General features: G+C 51.4%; 1 protein-coding gene across 2 annotated transcripts in view; it reads right to left on the bottom strand.

The window, feature by feature from the left end:
- Positions 1-1,885: 1,885 nt before the first annotated feature.
- Positions 1,886-21,775, bottom strand: part of LMX1B (LIM homeobox transcription factor 1 beta) — a 123,701-nt gene continuing 103,811 nt past the window's right edge. The window contains exons 4-8 of one of the 2 annotated variants that reach the window (XM_075905744.2): positions 17,596-17,774; positions 16,894-16,971; positions 16,419-16,485; positions 15,217-15,378; positions 1,886-2,204 (exon numbers count right to left, since the gene is read on the bottom strand). In XM_075905744.2, coding sequence (XP_075761859.1) covers positions 2,179-2,204; positions 15,217-15,378; positions 16,419-16,485; positions 16,894-16,971; positions 17,596-17,774 — 512 coding nt within the window. In that variant the 3' untranslated portion in view covers positions 1,886-2,178. Of the gene's footprint in view, positions 2,205-6,095; positions 11,796-15,216; positions 15,379-16,418; positions 16,486-16,893; positions 16,972-17,595; positions 17,775-21,775 lie in introns of those variants that run through there. The other variant, XM_075905743.2, reaches the window with a different exon arrangement.

The following is a 21,775-nucleotide window of genomic DNA, read 5'->3' as shown; positions in this document are numbered from 1 at the left end:
AGGTTAGTAAGAGTGAATGATGCACCTGGTGTTGTTTTCTTATCAACGGGGAGATTGGTGTCTGAGGAGCAGTTCTAACTCCCACTGCAGCCAATGGGAATCTCTGTGGTGACTGCAACAGGGCCTGAATTAGGCCGAAGAGAGAGAGAAATTAAAGCGGTCTTTCTCTTTAGATGGCAGGTTTCAAACAAACAAAGGGAAGTATTTCTTCACACAGCGCACATTCGACCTGTGGAACTCCTTGCCAAAGGATGTTGTGAAAACCAGGACTTTAACAGGGTTCAAAAAAGAACTAGATAAATTCACAGAGTTTAGACTGATTGATGGCTGTTAGACAGGATGTGCAGGGATGGTGGTCCTAGTCTCTGTTTGTCAGAGGCTGGGAGTGGGCACCAGGGGATGGATCACTTGCAAATTTGCCACATTTTCCTGGGGGCGAACAAAGACATTTCTTGGATGGGCCGTTATATTCAACACCCAGATAACATCAAAAGCTAATTATCAGATACTTACAGGCCACTCCGTTAGCCTCATTTAGCACAGACACTTTAACTGAGAGGGGTTTTTTCTCTTCTCTCTCTCTCCCTGCTTTATACTTGTCCATCTGTGCCTCTTGCTCTATAACTGTCATCTGAAGAAGTGGGTTGTGCCCACAAAAGCTCATGATCCCATATCTACTTTTTGTTAGTCTGTAACTTTAAAAAAAAGGTTTAAAATGAGTGGTCCTCTAGCACCCTAGGGTACGTCTACACTTGCCCCCTAGTTCGAACTAGGGAGGCTAATGAGGGCGACCAAAATTGCAAATGAAGTGCGGGATTTAAATATCCCGCGCTTCATTAGCATGTTCCCGGCCGGTCGCCATTTTGGAAATTAACTAGCCCGGAAGAACTGCCCGTGTCTACATGCGGCAGAGAAGGGCGATTCCGAAATTCCATGAGGTTTAACTGGTAATTCGAAGTAAGGGGTTTATTTCGGAATCGCCCGTCTCTGCCGCGTGTAGACGTGGGCAGTTCTTCTGGGTTAGTCAATTTCCAAAAATGGCGACCGGCCGGGAACATGCTAATGAAGCGCGGGATATTTAAATCCTGCACTTCATTTGCAATTTCAGTCGCCCCCATTAGCCTCCCTAGTTCGAACTAGGGGGCTAGTGTAGACGTACCCTTAAAGAGTAACGTGGCTACTCCTCTGAGACTTGATGGTTCCCTGCTCTGTTCACTCCCTCTGGGGCACCGGGCATTGGCCACTGTGGGCAGACGGGACACAGGAGGGGTGTTTGGTCTGACCCAGTCTGGCCGTTATGTCCTCATGTTCAATGCAATATCTCATTTCCCTACTTTAAACCATTAGGGACTGGGCTCTACCTGGAGCAAATAGTTCAAAATTAGCTCTGGAAATGTAATAGAAAAGTTTGGCAATTAAATAACTGTTGTGGCTTCTGTTTGAGAAGTATCATGGTCCAAATTCACTCTCAGGATTTCAAGCAGAACTGTTTTGTTTTCTGGTGTCAAAGAAAACTTTGCCACGGCTCTCTTTGCGTGTTACCTGCGGGCGCTAGTGAGAATCTCCTCAGGGATGGGAAACCAGCACGAGAAGGGTTAACTGAAAAATTCGCCCTCCAGGAATGAAGAACTTTCTGTAAATGTAAAAACGTGAATAATTTTCACTAGAACAACCGGCTACAATGTGAGCACAAACGACTGAGAAGCAGCAGCATTATTTATTTAGCAGCATTTACTATCAGCTTGTTTTGAACAGTAGGCCCTACCCTTAGAACTTTACTTTTACTCTCTTAAAAATATTGATGAAACAGCAGCTGTTCATTAGGTGCGACTCTTTCCCAGTCCACAGAAAGATGAACAAATGCGCTTTCATTGTCAGAGGTAATAATAATTAAGACTGACAGCCCCTTATCCCCAGGATCTGCCTCGCAGCAGCGGCTTGGCTGATAAAAACCCAGGAGTTGAGATAAGGCGGCAATTATTAAGACAAATCTTTTGAAGGGCTGTTTGAACTCCTCTGTCCAGAAGATAATCTGATTGTCCAGGGGACACCGAGGGGGGTCGGTAGCATGGGAAGCAAGACCCAGGTGCGGGCCTTTCACCCTTTGCACCGGCATTTTTACCTCCAGCCATTTCCCTGGCCTCCTCTCCTTTGTTTGCCACAGCTGTGCCACATAAATCAGTCTTCATTCTGTCGCACGGACACTAGAGAGAGAACACAACACAAACAATGCAGCACGCCAAGCCCCAAATATATTCATCATCATTTCCCCCCCTTTTGCTAATCTCTTCGCTGTATCTTTTTGGTAAGATTCAGAAACCGCTGAGGGCAACTGTATTTCTTCCTTCATAAATATTGGATGCTCACAAAGCATGAATATTTGAGCAGCTAGTTCTGACTTGGGTGAAACCAATTGCTAATGGCAATTCATTTTTCCTCCAGGACATTCCACCAATAGCAAGCAGTGGAGGAGGAGATGATGCAGTTTGGAGCCAAACAGCAAAAGGAAAAGAAGGTGTTTGACTCAGAGCAGTACAAGTAAATGAGCAGAGTTTTCAGCTTAACTCTGGGCCAATTCTATCATGCCCTCTAGTCGAGGGAGTCCTGCAGATGGAGAGAAGTAGAACGAAGTGTAGCAGCTACATTGGCATCTATATGGGTTAAAATAAGAGCTACTGAAAACAGTATTAACTGTTAGGTTGCGTAATGTTGTTCTCAGTCCTAAAGTGTCGGGCAAAGTATTGATCATTTCCAAGATGAAGTGGGAAAGACTTGACAGTCCTTAAATGACAACCCCTCAGTTTTAAAAAATGAAAGAATGACATTGAAGGTGTATCTTGCAGTGCATGGAGCATGAGAGAAATGGTGCCTCCACTCCACACCCCGGAGATCAGCATCTGAGGTCAGATCTACACTGGGGGAGAAAATTGATGCAAGATACACAACTGTGAATTGCATAGCTGGAGTTGATGTACTTTGTGTCGATTTTTCTGGGGTGGCCCCACAGCAGGCGGTTGGTGGGAGAAAACTCTCCTGTTGACTTCCCTTACTCCTCACAACAGCAAGGAATACCGGAGTCAATGCGAGCCCCTCAGCTTTTGATTTAGTGAGTCTTTACTAGACCTACTAAATCAAACTCTAGATCATTGATCACTGGCATGTCAATCCTCCAGTAAATGGAGATGTGGCCTAAGAATTAGATGTGAGCAAATCAAAACTCCCTCAGATAAATAGATATGTAGAACATGATTCTATTTATCTGTCTACCCACCCACCTATCCATCCAATTGTCTTTTGGTCATATACGTATATTTGTCTGTTTCTGGGCTGCTCTACTCTTAGATTTCAGATTGCTCTCGCTATGTCTCACCCTAGTGCTGTAGCTAAACTGATCTAGCCTCTAGGGTGGCCATGACTAGGATGAAAGAAGGATTCTTCTGGCAGCCAAGGTACTGCCAGTTGGGAAGTGGATTCCCAACATCGAAGACTGCCCCCCATATGCTGCTGCGCCGTGTGGAGCTGTGTGCTGTAGTGCTCACAGTATAGCTACGCTCTGCAGCTGCTGGGATCGCCTTGTGCTTCACAGCTTTGCTGAAGTCTTCACAGACTGTCACAGGGTTCAAAGAAAGAGCTAGATAAGTTCATGGAGGATAGGTCCAGCAATGGCAATTAGCCAGGGTGGGCAGGGAGGGGTCCCTGGGCTCTGTGTGTCAGGGGCTGGGAATGGCGATAGGGAGGGATCACGTGAGGGTTCCCTGTTGTTCCCTCCCTCTGGGGCACCTGGTCTTGGCCACCTTCAGCAGACAGGACACTGGGCTCAATGGACCTTTGCTCTGACCTGGCCTGGCCGCTCTTTAGTTCACGATACGAGGAGCCCCGTGGCCCTTGCTTGTCCAGCCACCCGCTGTGCATAGGCAAGGCGGTCACAAGGTAAAAAACTCCGGGTGCCAAGCCTCCACGCCTGGGGTGAACTGGACTCCCAGGCTTGAGACCTCCACTTCGGTTCAGTGTCAAACCCCACGTGCAGACGTGGCCGTGCTGAGGGCAGCTTGCACCAGACCAGGCCTGGAAAGTCCTGAGAAGGAAGGTGCAGCAGCCCTGCTTTCGGCCCCTCTGGCTGCGAGCCCCTAACGACGCAGTGTGCGCCAATGGCCCTGTCTGCGTTACCGCCAGGAGCTGCCAGGACTAGCCCGTAGCTGGGTGCCGAGGGGCCGAGCATTACTGGGCATGGCGGGAGCTTGGCCCTCTGTTCTGCCGGAGCCGCACACGGGGCCTGCCGGGGGTGTGCGGGCACAACGGCTCAGTGCAGGCAGCCCCGCTCAAGGAGCAGGCCCTCCCAACGGGGCCGGCACAGCCACGCTGGGCAGCGTCTGGATCGCTTCCCTCACTGTGACGCCGCCCCTCCTGGTACTCTCCTGCTCCTGGGCAGCTCCGCTCTGTCGTCCGCACGAAGGCGGCTCTCGGCCGAGGGCTGGACCAGCCAGGCCCCGCCCCCGCCCCCGCTGCTCTCCGGCCCAGACAGCCCGGCCCCCTGGGCTGCGCGTGCCGCACCACCTCCCTCCCGGCGCGGCGCAGAAACCAGCGTGGTTCCCATGGGGCAGGCGGGCTGTGGCGTCAGCCGAGCGCTTGGTTACAAAGCCAAGAGGCTGGGCTGGACCACGCTCTATCGGGGCCTCTCGGGTTTTGTTTTTTTAAGAAGCCAAAATGCCGTGAGGAAAGCTTTGCCCTGGCAGTGAAACTTCCCAGCCAGCCACGTTCTATGGGCGAGCGCTCGTGGCGCCTATTAACGTGGGCTAAGTCCACCGCCCCGCCCCTCCCGCTGCTGGGTGTGCCACCCAGCTCTGCGCTAGCCCTAGCTCTGGATAGGGCCCCGGCATACAGGGGTGCCCTGCCCCATCTCTGCTCACAGCCGACAGCTCTGCGGGGTGGAGGCCAGACATGGGCTGACCCGGGCCTGGCTGGGGGGTTTGACGCCTGTAAGCCTGAGGGGGCACGTCTGCTCCCAGGTGTGGCCAGCCCAGCAGCTGCCCCGGGGCCCAGCCCTCGGCCAGGACACTGCCGGCTCGGTGCCGCAGTGCTGCCGTGTGGCACCTGGCCAGGCCTCCGGCTGGCAGTGTCGTGCCGAGGCGTGGTGCCCCCGGTGCCAGGGAGCTGGGCGTCTCAAGCGGCAGCCGCACTAGAGTGGGTGCCCCGAGCTGGTTGCAGGCTCGATGGACACGACTCGGGGAGGCGAGAGCGACCCTCGTGCTGCTCCCACGACAGGAAGATGGACCTTTTCCGTCTCTTCTTGGGCTGCTGAGTTCATCCCCCTTCTCCAGCTGGCCGGGCCTCCGCCGTCCCCTCTCCCCACACGTGCACCCGACTCGACGACGGCTGAGACACTGGCAGTGCCAGCCGGATCCCACGCTGGCACGGCTTGTGCAAAGGCCCCTCATTGCTGTAGCCAGCATGCCCTGGATGTGAGCCGCTTCAGTCGGGTGCAGCCACACCCCAACCCCCCAAGCCACGGTAGGCCCACCAGGCGCCTGAGAACCAGGATCCATGGAGTGTGGGGTCCCTTCCACTGGGGTGTAAAACGTTAACCGGTGAATCAACGCCTCAGTAAGCATGATCCTCACGAGCAAGCTCGTGCTGTAAGCGGGTAACCGGAGAGCACCCCTGCCTGCTGCGGCCCGGTTGGCAGGACCCAGGCTGTCTGGAGCAGCCCTCCACCTGCAGCCTGGCACGGCCCCCACCCGCAGCAGAACCTCGCCCGGATGAAGCAGCCCCGCCCATGGGGGGCTGAGCTAGAGCAGCCTCCGTGGCGGGGGGGGGGGGGGGGCTGGGTGCACCTGAGCTGCGCTGTTAACTGGTTAAACAATTGCAATTATCTCGTTAAAGCGGTTACCCTTTTCCCGGGGTGTTTATAGCCCCGCCCTCCAACCGACAGGTGGGCTCTACTAATGATGGGGCTGCAGCAAGGAGAAATGGAGGCCCTGGTGAGGCAGGCTATGCCTGTCATTTCACAGGGCAAGCCCCCCCCCCCCCCCACACACACACGGTACATGCTTGACTACAACAGAAAGGACAAAAACTGCCCCTGAGGAGAGCGCCCGTTTGTTTGCAGGTTGCTTTTATTTACAAATATACTGAAGTGTCATCTCTTTTCCCCCGTGGGCAGAAACACAATGCATGAGGATCTCACAGACCTTAGCTGCCAGGTGACAGCGGCAGGAAAAAAAATGCAGTGACAGGAAAAAAACAAAACCAAAACCACTAATAAATAATTTAACAATGACAAGTAATTAAATAAAAAATCCGCTCTCGACACAGTATGGCGGCTGTTTACCAACACAGAGGGCGAGGGGCCAGGAGCTACCCTGGACGGCCGGTGGTTAATATGCAAGCGCAGTGTCATAGTTTGTACAAGTTAAACAAATTGTAACAGACAGCTACAAAATACTACGTGTTGGTAACATAAATACAGAATATATAAATATACAAGTGATACAGCCATACACAGCTAGAAAAGGGGGCCCACGTGGAAGCGGAGCTCCCACTGCCACAGAGCTGGGGGTCCTTCCAGTCACTGCTAAACGAAACAACGTTGTGCAGCGGCCGCAGCAGCGACTCCAGCTCTGAGCCTGTCTCGGCCTCAGGAGTCACCCGGGTGTTCAGGGAGGCCACGCTCAGCCCAGGAGTCATCCCAGTGCACTTGCGTGTGAGTTCAACCGAAGCCAAGAAGCTTTCAGACCCAGCTCACAGGCAAGCGGGGTTTTCAGTGCCTTGCTGAGCAGTGGGCCTTAATGTGTGCTTAACGAGCTCTGCCGTGGCCGTGCTATTCGTGCACTCGGGGCCACGCAGCGGCGCTGTGCAAGGAGAGTAGGGAACACGGATGGGGGACTCAGACACACAATGCCAGCTGCTCAGTCCCACCCTGCTCAGCGACTCCAGGTGCTGGAGGAATTAAGCACACAGGAGCTCGGGACCAGCGTGTACCTGGAACTGGCTCCGCCGCCATTCTCGTGTGCACACACTTCCCTCCGGCTCTTGGGACCAGCCCTTGTGGTGACCCTGCAGTGGCATCCGACGGAGTTAGCATGACGTCCCCATGGAACAGACCACCTGTCCAGTAGGAGCAGGGAGTGTGATGTTCCGGGCAGGATGAGGGGTGTGGCTTGGAAGATCACTGATCAGTAGGAAAGGTGACAGGAGACCCTCCTTCGGGAGGTCAAGGGAAGTGGAATTACATCAACCACTCTACGAGGCTGAAGGCGCCTTAATACCCAGCGACTGCATGGCAGAGAGGCCACGGTGCTGCTGATGGGTAGGCGCTGGCCGTCTCAAGGAACCCGCTCATGGGGCTGGCAATATTTGCACTACGCACCCAGCGAGCGAAGCACAGTCTGGGCCCCGAGAGCATGCTGCAGCTCACGCCTTGTGCATGCTTAGAAGCACTTGGGCTTGACAATGCCGACACATTTGTTGAGAGAGGAGAGAAAACCCCAAGATTTGTGGGACATGTTCCACCCTGGAGACGGAAACCAAGCATTATAATCAGGACTGGAATTATATTAGAACATAACTATGACGGCAACATAATTTTTCTCCCACTTGATGGACATGAAATACATTTCAGATCATAAAGCCAATGGCTTGGAAAGTAAGGCCACCCCCGTGTCATCACGAGACTGGCAACAGTCTAGGCCTGAGATGAGATGCACATTGTGGGAATCTTCCATTGGCAGTGATGCTACAGAATGGAAACATGCTGGTTAGTTAGTAGGTTAAAAGCATGTGCTGGTGTGTGCGGCCCGGGGCTAACTACCGCATCCATCAGTTACCACATCTGATGGAAGGGAAATCTTTGGGGCCCACAATACAACTGTATCATTTAGCATGTTCCTGTTATGATAACCTTTCATTAACTATTATTGAATGAACACAAACCTAATCAATCTTCTTTTCGTTAATTGCATCTTGTCCCTGCTTTAGCCTAACGCGTATTCCTCCTTTAGCTAAACCGGCATGATTGAAATGCTGAGAAGAGCTCACTGGATGTATTCATGCTAGAGAGAGGTTAATTTGCTAGAGAGAATGATCACTGTAAGGTACATGTAATAAACTGCTGTCATGACCTCTACCCTTCAAACTCCCATATGTACAATCACAATTTGTGGTTTCCATGAAAGTGCCAGATGCTAAGAGGCTTTGGCAGGAATTTATCAGTGTGACTCGGTGTAAGATATTACTGCTGTATGGCCCATTACACATTTTACCTTCACCTGATCAGTGACATTTCCCTTGACAATACAAGAGTAAACCAGAAATCAAAAAGGTCAGAGGTTGCTTTATAATATTTTACTGCAGGTCCCAGGTTAAAACCACCATGATCACACTCCTGTGGGAGAATTCGTACTACAAATAAGAGTGACATTTATTTTGTTTTAATGAACTTTGGCCTTTGCCAGATATCACTGGCCTGTGCAAAGTGACTGGCCATGTGTCTGGTTGTGCACCCCCCTTGGCTGGCCCTGGGAATACAACGAGCAGTCCTGTGGCACCTTAGACACTCACCAATGTAAAACCCACGAATGCTGATGATCCTGCCCCTTCGTTAGTCTCCATGGTGTCCCAGGACTGCCGGCTGCTTTTAAAGTTACAGCCTAGCCCGGCTCCCCCAAGACTGGGAACATAGTGCATCACGGCAGCCAAGAGTGCGTGTACAATGCACCTGGTCCCAGTCAGAGCAGAACGTGGGGGGCACACGGCACCCACAGGCACAGCCGAGAGCGGCGTCAGACCCGCACTGCTGCCCATGCAGCGCTGCGCTGGTGCCATGCAAGGTCACTGGCCCTCCAGTGCTGATTCCTGTGTGGGCAGTGGATTTCCTCTGCCATCAGCCGGCCCGAGAGGTAGACTGGGAGCAGGGCTCTCGCCTGACTCAGCCATCTCGCAGCTCTCACCGACTGATTGGGCACTGGCCTCACGCGGCCTGGCTGGAGCTCGTGTGGCTGGGTACAGTCCATACGCAGCAGAGGGAGGAGCGTGAGAGGACAGCTCTGCCCTAGGTGTGTGCTGGGGTTGGATTACTGCTGTGAAGGGGTAGTTACAAATGGCTCCAATGTGCCACGTGAGACATGCGCTCCTAATGCAGCCCACGGAGACGGTCATCGAGTTCTTTGCAGACACCAGGAGCTGTGAGGAGGGGTTTTTGGTAAAGCATCAGGGGAAAGCTGGTCGTGTCTGGGTGAGAAGAAAAGCAGCAAAGCCTTTTCCTCCCAATCGCCAGGAGATGGCCAGTGGGCTCCCGGGGAGAAGACAGGTCCTGGCGAATGCGAGCAGCTGGGACTGACCCACGACTGCTGGGAGACATCAGGCTGCAATTGGGACTACGTTCTCTTGGAGGTAGGAGAGCCACACGCAGCAGCAAGGGGATGGCTTGAGCTTGTTAGCCCAGAACAGCAGGGCTCTGTGGGGGTTGGGACGCTGTGCTGGGGCCAGCAGAGCCCTCAGGTGCGCCATCTCACCTGCATGAGAGGAACACGCTCAGAAGCCACTGCTTGAGTGCCCCGGGGGGGGGGGGGGGAGGGACTCCGCTGGGAAAGGAGTGGCTGGTTTACTCTGCCACCCTTTGGTGGTCTGTGGCTGTTTGCCGCCTGTTCAGTGCCACGGGCAGAGTCGATCACCTGCGAGGTAAGATGCGCCGGCGCTCTCTTGGCCCACGGGCGGCAGGCCACTTGCCACAGAGCAGCACAGGTGCAACGTTGGCTGACTCGGTTCTTTCTTGCCCTGCAGAAAGGAGCCCTTGCTGATTCAGAACGGGGCCGACTGCCACAGCAGCCAGGACCCATCTCCAGCAGGAACCCGCAACACGCTGCCCCATGTAACTCGGCCGCTGAGTCTGTCCTTTGTGGCTATGGACCATCAAAGCAGCACGCAGGGCCTTGCGGCCACGTGCCAGACACCTCCGCCTGCCCATGCATTTTTGCATAGCGCACTGTGAAGGAGAGAGGCCAACGGTCTAGCTTTCCACGCAGTCGTTTCCTTTCCAGTGCAGCGCTCCAATCAAACCAGGGGCTTCCGGAGAGCTGGGTGGTCCATCCTTCCCAGGCTTTGCTCTTGGCCTGCACCATGTGCCACACACAAGGAGGCAAATTAACCAGCACACTGAACTTGGTGTAGGTCGGCCTGGTCAGCCTTTGCAACACATCTATTGAGGAATGGGCCTGACTTACCTAAACTCTCCCTCCTCACCAGGTCCTTACTCTTTGGGAGAACACCCCATCATTACTCCGACTGCTTTGCCCAGTTGTTCCTCACTAAGTCTTCTCCATTATGAGAAACGCCCTTATGTGTCTGCCTCTCCACCTGATCAGTAATGTTTCCAGGCAACAGCTATCACAACAACGCTATTATCAGGTGTTATGCCCGACTACAATCTACAATGGCTGCTCAAACGTCAGCCAGGGCTGTTGAGACCATCCTCTGTGTCTCTGCATTTCCTTGCGTTTCCACTAGCGGAGGCCTGGAGGCTACCCTGTCACAGCAGGGACTTGCCTAAGCGAGATCAGACCTGGGCAGAGCCTTCCCCCGTGCTCGGTGTGTCCTTTGTCTCATTTCCAGAGACTTCTCAGGGCCTGAGCTAGGATCTGAGATCTGGCGCTTTCCTTGGGAAGGGGAGCAAATTAACTAACGGGGGCCTTAATTATTCCAGATGGACAATGGAGTGTAGCACATTTATGTCTCATGCCAAACCGAAATAAACAGAAGAGAATGAACACCACATGGCTGCCAATCACCGCCTGGGCTTGAAAGTTGGTGTTCAGTTACTTACAAATCAAAGGAAATGCTTTATTCTCACACGTTACAAATTAAATAAAGCTTTGTGTCGTGTAAGCACCTTTCGTTTAATTATTCAAGATTAATACTCATCTAAATGCATCTGTCCCTAACATGCAGCTTCTCTCCAGGGTCACAGACCTTTCTCAGTTATGAAATCACTGGCGTCTCCACAAGGCGTATTGTTAACCAGTTTTTCTAAGTCTCCTACGGACAAGGGCTATAAACTAAGGAGCAGATCGAGGGGGATGTAGAAAAAGTGTAGAAAGGAAACAAATGTTGAACGTCACATTTACATTAACTTCTCACAGTTCAAATGGCAATTTGTCCACAACATAGCATGAGTCATGCAGTAGGAGAGGGGAGGAGTCTCCAGTTTCTTTGATTTATTCGTCATATGGTCGACTGATGTCAGTATCAGTGGCTTTAAAAAAAGTTTAAATCTCCAAACGAAAGGACGAAAGAAGGAGGCCAACGGTCTAGCTTTCCACGCAGTCGCTCCCCTTCCAGTGCGGTGCGCCAACCAAACCAAGGGCTGCTGGACAGCTGGGGCTTCCATCCTTTCCAGGCTTTGCTCCTGGCCTGGGCTACGCTGGATCATCGAGGCTGTGTGTGTGAGCGTGTGGGAAGGGGTGGTTGGTAGGTTGGCTGATTGATTTAATATATGGTCCTCTTGAAAATGCTCTTGGCAGTCCAGAGGCAGCAGGAATCACGGTGAAGGAAGAGCTGGGCAACATATGGCTGTAGAGTCTGCTCTGCAAAACGTCACTTCCTAAAGACACGCCAGCTATCTGTGTTGGTTTATTAGTATTATTTTCATGAGGCGAAATATGAGCTCTGCATAGAGTACAGCCTGTCAATGGGGTTTCCTACTCTAGCCTGCATGGAGTTAACTTCTGAGGAGGCAAGGAAACAGTCGCTCAAGCTAGTCAAAGAGGTATCACTGTCGATATCGTGGAAAATGGAGTCGTTTCCTGCAAATGAAATGTACACATTAAGCTTGGTTCAGCGCAGAGAAATACAGAGTCAGGGTTCTCAGGCACGAGGAAGCACCCTCTCTGTTGAGTGGAAGCACAAGCTCATACATTTTGTGTTTGGTTTTCCTAAACTAATATCAAATATCTTTCTGCCAGGCTCCGCTCTTTACAAGCACTGGCGATCAAATTCTAGATGTTCTGGTGGCTTTGACATTGCACAGGAGGAAATCGCCAGGGCTTCATGTACGCCGCTGTCTCCAGCGCATAAAAACCCTTCTCTAAGGCTACGTCTAGACTGCAGGCTTCATTCAGAAGAACCTTTTTTGGGAAGAGACCTTCTGAAAAAACTTCTTCTGAAAGAGAGCGTCCACACTGCCAAAGCGCATCGCAAAAGCCAGCTGCTTTTCCAAAAGATAGTGTCCATGCAGAATGGACGCTCTCTCGCATTTCAGCTGGGATTACTATGGACGGAGTGGCCACCAGGGCACCTGTGCTTCTTCCTCTTTCCTCTTCTTGGGAAAGAACTCCTTCTTCCCCGTCCACACACGCCTTTTTCCAAAAGAATTCTTTCGGAAAAAGGCTTCTTCCTCGTAGAAAGAGGTTTACCAACACCGGAAAAACCCCTCTGTTCTTTCGATTGACTTTTGGAAGAACGCGATTGCAGTGTGGACGTAACTCAGGTTTTGTCAGAAAAACAACTGTTTTTCCGACAAAACTCTGTAGTGTAGAAAGACCCTAAGTGACATGAGCAGACAAGCAGCCGAAAGTAGGAAGGGTCGTCTGCATCCCACAACAGACACGCTTGGCAGCCAATTAATGCAAGATCAGGTCCCCCAGGCCGACAATGGAAATGGATCTTTGGCAGTGACAAAGAGTGGTCCTTGTGCGGACACAGGCCAGTCACAGCTGTATCTGCAAAGGCAGCGGCGTTCTGTTTTGGAGCAGACCGTTAGCTCCTTTCATGGCTGAAATGCCACCTGACCACCTGGGCAGTCCCCACAAGGTGCTGAGCAGCACTCAGCTGAAACGGTTGTGCTTGATATTTCTTTGTGTTTGATATGAGACACCAGTCCTTCGCTTGGGATTCACCGAGAGCAGAGCAAAATGTCAGCTGCCAAACCCAACCCTTCCAAGTTCTCTGGGCTTCAAGTTTCTTGACCAAATACACTTTAAATTCAAATAAAATACAGGACTATGTAGCACTTTAAAGACTAACAAGATGGTTTATTAGGTGATGAGCTTTTGTGGGCCAGACCCACTTCCTCAGATCAAATAGTGGAAGAAAATAGTCACAACCATATATACCAAAGGATACAATTAAAAAAATGAACACATATGAAAAGGACAAATCAAATTTCAGAACAGAAGGTGGATGCAGGGGGCAGGGAGGGGGGGAGGTAAATGTCTGTGAACTAATGGTATTAGAGGTGATAATTGGGGAAGCTATCTTTGTAATGGGTAAGATAGCTAGGGTCTTTGTTGAGACCCACGCGTAGTGTCGAATTTTAGCATGAATGACAGTTCAGAGGATTCCCTTTCAAGTGCAGATTTAAAAGGCTTCTGAAGCAGGATGCAGGTAATTAAGTCGTTGAGACAGTGTCCTTTCTGGCTGAAATGGCAAGAAACTGTTCTTTGTGATCCTGTCTAATATCTGTTTTGTGGGCATTGATCCTTTGGCGAAGTGTCTGAGACGTTTGTCCAATGTACAAAGCAGACGGACACTTTCGGCACATGATAGCATAAATTATATTTCTGGATGCGCAGGAATATGCTTCAAAGGCCTTTTGAGACTGCACTTGAAAGAGAATCCTCTGAACTGTCATTCATGCTTAAGTTTGACACTTTACGCCTGAGTTTGAATAAAGAATCTAATTACCTTACCCATTACAAAGATAGCTTCCCCAATTATTACCTCTACTATCATTAGCTCACAGACATTTACCTTCCCCCCCAATCCCTCTTCTGTTCTGAAATTTGATTTGTCCTTTTCATATGTGTTCATTTTTTTAAATTGTATACTTTGGTATATATGGTTGTGACAATGTTCTTCCACTATTTGACCTGAGGAAGTTGGTCTGGCCCAGGAAAGCTCATCACCTAATAAACCATCTTTTTAGTCTTTAAAGTGCTACACAGTCCTGTTTTTTGTTTCAGCTACACAAGACTAACACGGCTACATTTCTATCACTTTAAATTCAGACCTCTCTGATTCACTGATGGACCTGCTAGGTGTGCACACACCTCTCTGCAACAACCCCACAGTCCACAGCACGGTCTGCTCCCCCCCGCTGCCTGCACGTCATCCCACGAGCGCTAGTATGTATCCCACTCTACGGCAACATGCCTCTGCCTCCCAGAAGCTCAAGTGACGTAACTGAGGCGTTCTGGGCTGCAAGGTCACTCAGCACAGCCTGAAAAACCCTCTTAAATCATATTGAAATTCAGATCTAAGTCTCAGAACAGCCATGAAGCTTCCTACGTTTGTGCAGCACTTGCCGTACATGTCGGAAGTGCCGTTGGTGAGGGAGAGAAACGGGCAGGCACTGGTAATCCTAGAACACTAGAACGGGAAGGGACCTCGCGAGGCATCGAGTCCAGTCCCCTGTCTAGACCAGTGTTTGTCAACCAGTGGGACGGGTACCTTTGGGGCACTCGAGAGACGTCTGGGGGGTACGTCAACACAACTGAAACTTGGAGAAAACGGAATTTTTGTTGTAAGTTTTACAGTGCTTTATTATTTTTGTATTTTTTACACCCAAAAATTTCATCGCCTGCCTGGCTACAATTAAGTTGTTTAAACCAATATGTTGCCATGGTAGAAAAGTGTCTGAAAACTGCAGGTACTAGGGGTACTTAGAATTTTTTCTTTTGAAAAAGGGATACTTTATAAAAAAAGGTTGGAAACCACTGGTCTAGACCGTAACTGTCTTAGCTCAGAGTGGTACATGAACCAGGGAGGCGTCCTCTGTCCTGGCAGGGCTACCAGCAATGCAAGAGCTGCTCTTCAACAAATCTGCGCCTAGAGTTGGAGAGAGCTTGGGGACAAGATCACTTCCCCCTGTTGGAGCATGCAGCAAAGTGAGCTCTGTGGGAAAGGCAGGGCTGTGAGGCAGGCGGAGAGGGGCGAGGAGGCTCTCTGTCTGCTGGCTGCTCGCTCGGCTGACTCTGCGGGGGGCGGGGAGAGGGGATGCTGCTGGACTTGTAATGCCTAAGACCTGTGTTTGGAAGTATCTGCTGAGGGTGCCCGGGGCAGGTTACTCCTCCCATTTTTGTGCAGATAAATAACAGGAGTAAAAGTGCCCAGGGTCACTGTGCTCGGGGGCCAGTGTGGGAAAAGGAATCCCTAGGCTGGGCCTTTGGCGCCCGACGCGTCGTGCGGGGAAGTGGTGCTCCTGGCGCGGCGTGGGCCCGGCCTTACCATAGGGGTTCATGTGGTCGCCTGGCATCTGCGGAGGGGTGAGACCTTGCTGGAAGGGGTCCGTGCCGTAACTGCTCTGATCCATTGCTACAATCTGTTGCTGTGGCGGGGCCAGTGGTGTGTAAGGGGTCATCATCCCTTCCATCCGGTTGGACAGGACTTCTGCAAAACAAAGCGCGGAGCCATTGGCAGCGTGGCAAGGGAGCAGCACACAGGGGCCTCGGAGGCCAGCAGCAACCACACCCTCAGGGCCAACCTCTGGCTGGGCCCAGAGCTTGGGAACCGGCAGGGCGTGGGCACCCTGTCCGCTGGGGCGGCTGTGCGGGGCCAGGACACTGCTTTGCCAAGGCAGAGTTAGGCACTCAGCACCCTGCTCCTCCTAACACTGCGAGTGAGGCTGTTAGCGGCCAGCTACAGCCAGAGGCCCCGCAGTTCGGCTCGCTCCCGGAGGCTGCACTGTCAGTGGCTGGCGTCCCACCCGACTCCTTGGAAAATCGGATCTTCTTTGGGGGTGAAACCTGGACCCTTAATGACGGGGCCAGGAAACATCTTTTCTCTTCTCTTGCTGATTCCTGGCTCCTGGCAGTGGGGCAGGAGGGGTGGCAGAATGAATGCTGCTCTTCCGGGGCTGCACTAAGCTTTGCAGGAGGGCCACTCCGCACATTTTGGGCCCGTCATCATGGGACAGCTGTGGGCCCCCAGAAGGAGCGGGGATGGGGGCTAGAGAGAGAGAGTTTGTGTGTGTGAGAGACAGACAGAAACTTACTGACAAGATTGTGTGTATGTGAGGCACAGAGACTGGGAGTGTGGGCATGTGAGGGGGATCGTGTGTGTGGCACATTGTGGGTATGTCTGCACTACATGGCTCTGGCGACGGAGCCATGGAGATGAGCTTTGTAGACATAGCAAAATGAAGAGTCAATTTAAATAATCGCCGCTTCATTTACATCAAAATGGCTGCCGCGCTAAGCCGATCAGCTGTTTGGCAGCACAGCGCGGCAGTCTGGATGCTCCGCGGTCGACATCAAAAGCCTTTGTCGACCGCCCCGGTATGCCTCGTGGGTTGAGGTTTACCGGCAGCACCGAGCGATGTCAGCTCTATGGACGTATGCATGCTCCTGCGTACGCCCCTCCCCGCGGGCTGCAACAAACCCACCACGCCCCTTCCCGTCACGCAGCTTCCATCGCGAACGGGCCTTTACCTTGTCCTAGGCGCTGAGAGTTCTGCTGCTCCTGCTGCTGCTGATGCCTTCGTGCCAGTTTCTTCATCTGAAAGAAACAGGAGACGCCAGCTAAGCTCATGGATCCGAGCAGAAAGAGCTGGCTAGTTCCAGCCCTCTGTGCAAACGTCAGCCCTGTCAATGCAGAGTGCGCCCAGAGGGGGTTCAACTGTCAGTCCTGGGCACAGGCCCTAGGGGCTTGCGGTTCCGTGTTTCCGTATCACAAACAAGTCCTCAGCGAGCATTGCTTGGACCGTTCTGCTTGAGGTGCAGATGTCTGGCTTTCCTGCAGGAGCGTGGCCTGTGCCGCACCTCCATAAGCATGTTAGGGGCCCACAAGTCACAAAGCGGTTTTATAAAACTTAATTCCTGCCCACTGATCTCAGCCACAGACCTGACAGCCCCAGCGGAACATGTGCTCTGGAACTGACTTTCGAGAGGTGGGCAAACAACGCACCTTTGCTCTTTGGTTCTGGAACCAGACCTGGACAACTCGTACGCTGAGTCCTGTTTCAGCTGCTAGCGTTTCTCTGACCTATGGAAGGGAAGGGTTAAAGAAGAATGAACTTTCACCTCCGTAGGTGGGTCAGGTAGAGATCACATCGCTATTTTTTTTAACCTAGGAAACAGTGATTTGCAACTTTGGCTAAGAATAAAATGTTGATATTTTGGCCCAGTAAAAACAATTTCTCACCGTGAACAAAGGCAAATGGAAACCCTGAGACACATCACACTTATCCCAAGGGACACATTTTCTAAGGATGAAGACAAATGTCATTTTTTCACAGTGAAGACACACTTCAGACAGCCAAAAAAAAAAGAGTAAAAACAGCAGAGTATGTTGCTTTCAAAAGAAGAGATTTTCTTCCAGTTTCACCAGTGATTCCAATTGCTTTTTTCCACAGTCCTTTGCGCTATAAATGACTAAACACCATGCCTGTAGAGCCACGGCTGGAACAATAACTACAGAAATGGGGATGGGCGTTCATCTCCTTGGAAATGGAGGGGACACATGCAAACAGTAAATGATCAGTTCATGTTTTATAAGCAAATGTTTGACCAAACATTTCCCTTCTGTAAGAATCTTCCACTGGCCTTGTGTTCTATGGGTTACCGGCAGAAAACCACATTGCGTTCGGGTCTCTGCTAACGAGCCTACCTTTCTGCAAGGCTTTGAGGACACTTCAAAGGATGCTTTGAATGCTCTTCTCTGCTGTGTTGTAAGTATTGTCCTTGGCCGTTTGGGTCTTCTTGGGTCTTTCCCATCATCGCTTCCTTTTCCTTGGCTTGCTTGTCCTTTGGTTGGTTTAACATCTCCATCCTCGTCGTCACTTTTAACTGTTGAGAAACAAAAGTTATTGGAACATTCTCTTTGGTTTGCTACAAGACCAGGACTTTGGAATGGAATATTAATGGAGTCATACTATAACCCCTTAAATAACAAACTCGGCTATTACCCTTCATCTGTTTTAAAACTGAAAACGAATCCTTAGTTGGATGATACCATGATACACAGAACCTTGTGTATAAACTCCCAGCCAAAAGCCTGCAAGCAAAGAAGTACACGTCACTGTAACTGCACTCAATGGGTCGACTTGTGTGAATATCCTTAAACATTTGCAGGATCAGGCCCTGTCGATGATTTTATGATGTACATTACATGACTTTAAAAATGGTAGTTACCTCTAAGGCTGCGAAACAAAAAAATTTAAAACATGTTATTAAAAATCTAAAAGCTCTTTTAATCAAATCTATGCTGTTTAAAATTGGTTGTTTTTATTATTTTGCAGCCCCAGAGGTAACATTGTTTCCACATTTTTGCCTATTATGAAACGAGCAGACCTGTAGCATCTTAGAGACTCTCTCGCTAGTATCATGAGCTTTCGTGGGCAAAACCCATTTCCTCAGATGAGAGACTTAGGAATTTCTAGTATGGAAAACCTCAGTCATTTCTCTCAGTGCAGTGCACATATGTGTGTGTGGCCTATGCATGTCTCTCTCTAGGCGTGAGTCAGCCTGGGTCCATAGATGTGCATGTTAGACTCTGTGAATGTGTATTTATAGCATAAATACATTTGCATTTCTATTGTTATATTTGAGCAGCCTTGTGGCCTGATCATGCACTGAGCAGGAGTGGTTAGCAGGGGGAAATCCCAACTGTCATGCCAAAGGGTTATGAGTAAGTGCATATTTTTGTGCTGCCTGAAATAACTTCTGTGTCCGCATCAAGATCTGTGGCCAAAATGGATCATTCGTAGCAGTCAAATGGGGTTAGTTTGTATGAATTTCCCTGCAGCATTGATTTTTATCGAAAAAACTTCACTGTACTATTGTGAAGGGCTTTAAAATTAAGAAATTCTCATGCTGATGCATTCAAATATTGCATTTGGGGAACTGACAAAATGGACTTTCAATTCATTTCAGGAGCTGATGAACATGCGCCTACCAGGCATTCCAGTTCAAGAGGCGTCTTTTGTATCCTGATTAGAGAGCAGTTCTATGGTCTATGGCTGGCTTGGGAAGGCTCATGGTTGCTCACGGGAGAGTTATTTTTGTGGCCAGCAGATAAATATTTGGAGAAGAAGATGCCTGGGCCAGAACTGGGTGAAATCACGTGCGCACACAGAGGGAAAGGGGCTTAGCGCGTTCACTGTTTGAAACAACGGAAGGGAAAATGTCTCGTGACACTTTATGGGGGGAGGATGGGGTAGGGCTCAAGGTTCTTTGTTAATGAAAAAATACTTCTCAGCGGCTGGCGATGCTACAGTGGGTATCACGGGGAGTAAAGCTGAAACCCAATGCCCAGCCTGCCTCCTTAATGGCCTCCAGGCCTGCTGATTGACCATGGCACACAAGGAGACTGTGCCTGCGAGGGAGGGGTGTACATCAGTGTCAGGAGTAGGCAACCGCTGCCCGTGTGCGGTGATGCTAACACACAGCATGGGCGTGCACGAGGGTCCAGCCACACTGCGGCTGTACAGCAGACACCGTCAAAGACAGACAGACATGTGCCTGGGGACTGGGGATTTCAGTGGGCAGTGTCTGCGTGAGGCCTCCATTTACCTGAGCGAGCTTCACACAGAGAGAGCATCCTATCTGAAAAGCAGCAGGCAACCCCCATCTCCTGGACGAATCCATTCTAGGGGCCAGGAACCTAAACATGGACGTTTCTGGTGCCAGGACTCTGAGGGCCTACCAACAGGGCCTGGCATGAAATGAAACCAGCGTTAGGAACGGCTTGAGAGCTGCGCACCCTTGGGAGGGGGGGGCCTTTGCCTGGCGACATTCCTGCCACGGAAACGCAAAACGTTCGCGACGGGGAGGATGGGTCTCAGAGCAAAGCTCCAGGATGAGGCAGCTCCCAGGTGCACAGGGAATTGTCCCCAGAAAACAGAAGCGCGGATCCATCTTGCTTGTACATTGACTGGAATGAGAACCGCTGCTTTTCCAAGGCACTTCCTCGGCAAGAAGCGAGCGGTTCCAGTGACTAGCCATGGTCTGTCCGCACCCTGGGAGCCAGACACGGCACATCAGCAGGGAATGGCTGAGGCAGAGAGCGCTCCCATGGCCTGGAGCCTGCCCTCTGCTGAGACCAGAGCTGCCCCGGCTCAGAGCACGGCACCATCAGTCACTCGGCCGCTGCCTGGCGCTGCTCCCGTGGCTCGCAGTGGAGGGCAGGCAGGGTTGCTCATTCCCCAGACAATCTTCCTGGGAATCTGGTTGAGAAGGGAGGAGACTCCTCCCCCGTAATTCAGGACGCTGGGCCCAGGCCCATGGGCTGCTCTCAAAGACATCCCAGGACGACTGCACTGGAAGTCACTGGACGTTTTCTTCCAGAGGACACTTAAAGGGGAGGCAGATGTGGGCGGGGCTCCCCAGAGGTAGTTGGGGGTGCAGATCAGAGTCTCTCTGTTCGAGGGCATGAATCGCAAACATGCATGCTGGAGGGATCAGGCCCCAATTTGGGACATGCTCAAGGCAGAACTAGTCGTTTGCGGGCGACTCATGGCAGCGCTCGAGTTTTTGGGGTGCAGCGAGGTGGGTGTGTCGCTTGCCCCATTTCTCTGCTGCTGGTGGGACATCAGAAACAGGCTCAGGAGAATGGGAAGGGGGGGGGCTAATCTAGCCCACCAGCAAAATGCTAAGCTGGGAACAGCTGCTGTTGTAGCTGGGAAGAGGGTTCTCTCCCCGCCTGGAATTGCAGGGTGAAGGGCTGGCCTCAGAGCAGGGGATCATCAAGCCTCCCTTTGGCCTGCACATCAGTGAACTGAGGAGAAGCAGCTGAGACGCCCGGATCTCTCTCTCTGCGGGATGGGGCAGAGGGTCGCGCGCTCCGTCTCAGTCCAAGTGCTGCTTCTCTGGCAAAACGGAGCCGTGCTCACGGCTGGGACAGAGACCCACCCAGCAGGGCTGCAATCAGTCGCAGGATTTTTTTTTTATAAAAAGGAGAAGTAATTGTTCCAATCTACCACGTGGCCCTTGGAAATATATTTCCCCTCACTCACGTTTATCTCCTATGACTGTAACACTGGCTGGAAGCGTCTGTTTGGTGAGCTGCGGCAAAGTTACTAAACCAAATGTTGTGACTCTAGGTGGCGATGTTTGGAGGGACCAGCTCCCCAAATGCCCAATCTGGATTATTTTTCTGTATCAAGTTTTTTACGTGAGCCCCTCGGTCCTGCCTCGACCGACTGCGGGACTTCCTCGCAGTGGCTCTCGAGCAGGGGTACACAGACCTCTGCTGGGGAACCTCAGCTCATCTAGCTATTTGCCTAGTTTTACAACAAGCACTAGCAAAGGCAGTGCCAAGGAAGATTTCATAGGGACAGTGACATGTTTGCACTGCTCTGTGTGCCAGGCACAAGATTTATATTCCAATCCATGTATTTGATCATTCTATGGTAAACAGGAGAACGTTGGCAATTTCCCAGTGACCGTCTGGCTGTGACACTTTGTATTTTTAGCCCTGATTTTGTAAGCAAGCAGTTTGTGAGTGAGACAGACGTGGGGGCGGAGAACCCAGAAAGGGGGACAGGAGCATGGAAAGGTTGAGAGCCGGTGGCTAGCGGACACAACACCCCTGCTGTCCCCCTGCTGCCATGCCGCACTAGTGCCACTACTGGGATGCAAAACTCAGCCCTGGCTTTCCTTCAAGCCCCTGGCCGTTTTGATCCCACACGTGTGCCTTTTCTTAGCATTCCCGTGTGTGTCCGACAAAGACACGTAGCCAAGGGAACCTTGGGACTTTACATCACTCTGGCCACACGGCATGGGTGCGGTGCAGGTACAGTGAGTTGTCAATGCTGAGGTAGGACATACGGGTGGATGAGACAACCCCG

Source organism: Pelodiscus sinensis, chromosome 23 (assembly GCF_052426305.1).
Source record: "Pelodiscus sinensis isolate ZL-2025 chromosome 23, ASM5242630v1, whole genome shotgun sequence".
Classification (NCBI taxonomy): Eukaryota; Metazoa; Chordata; order Testudines; family Trionychidae; genus Pelodiscus; species Pelodiscus sinensis.
Note: the sequence above shows the minus strand (reverse complement) of the source record. Positions and strands in the feature narration are given on the sequence as shown.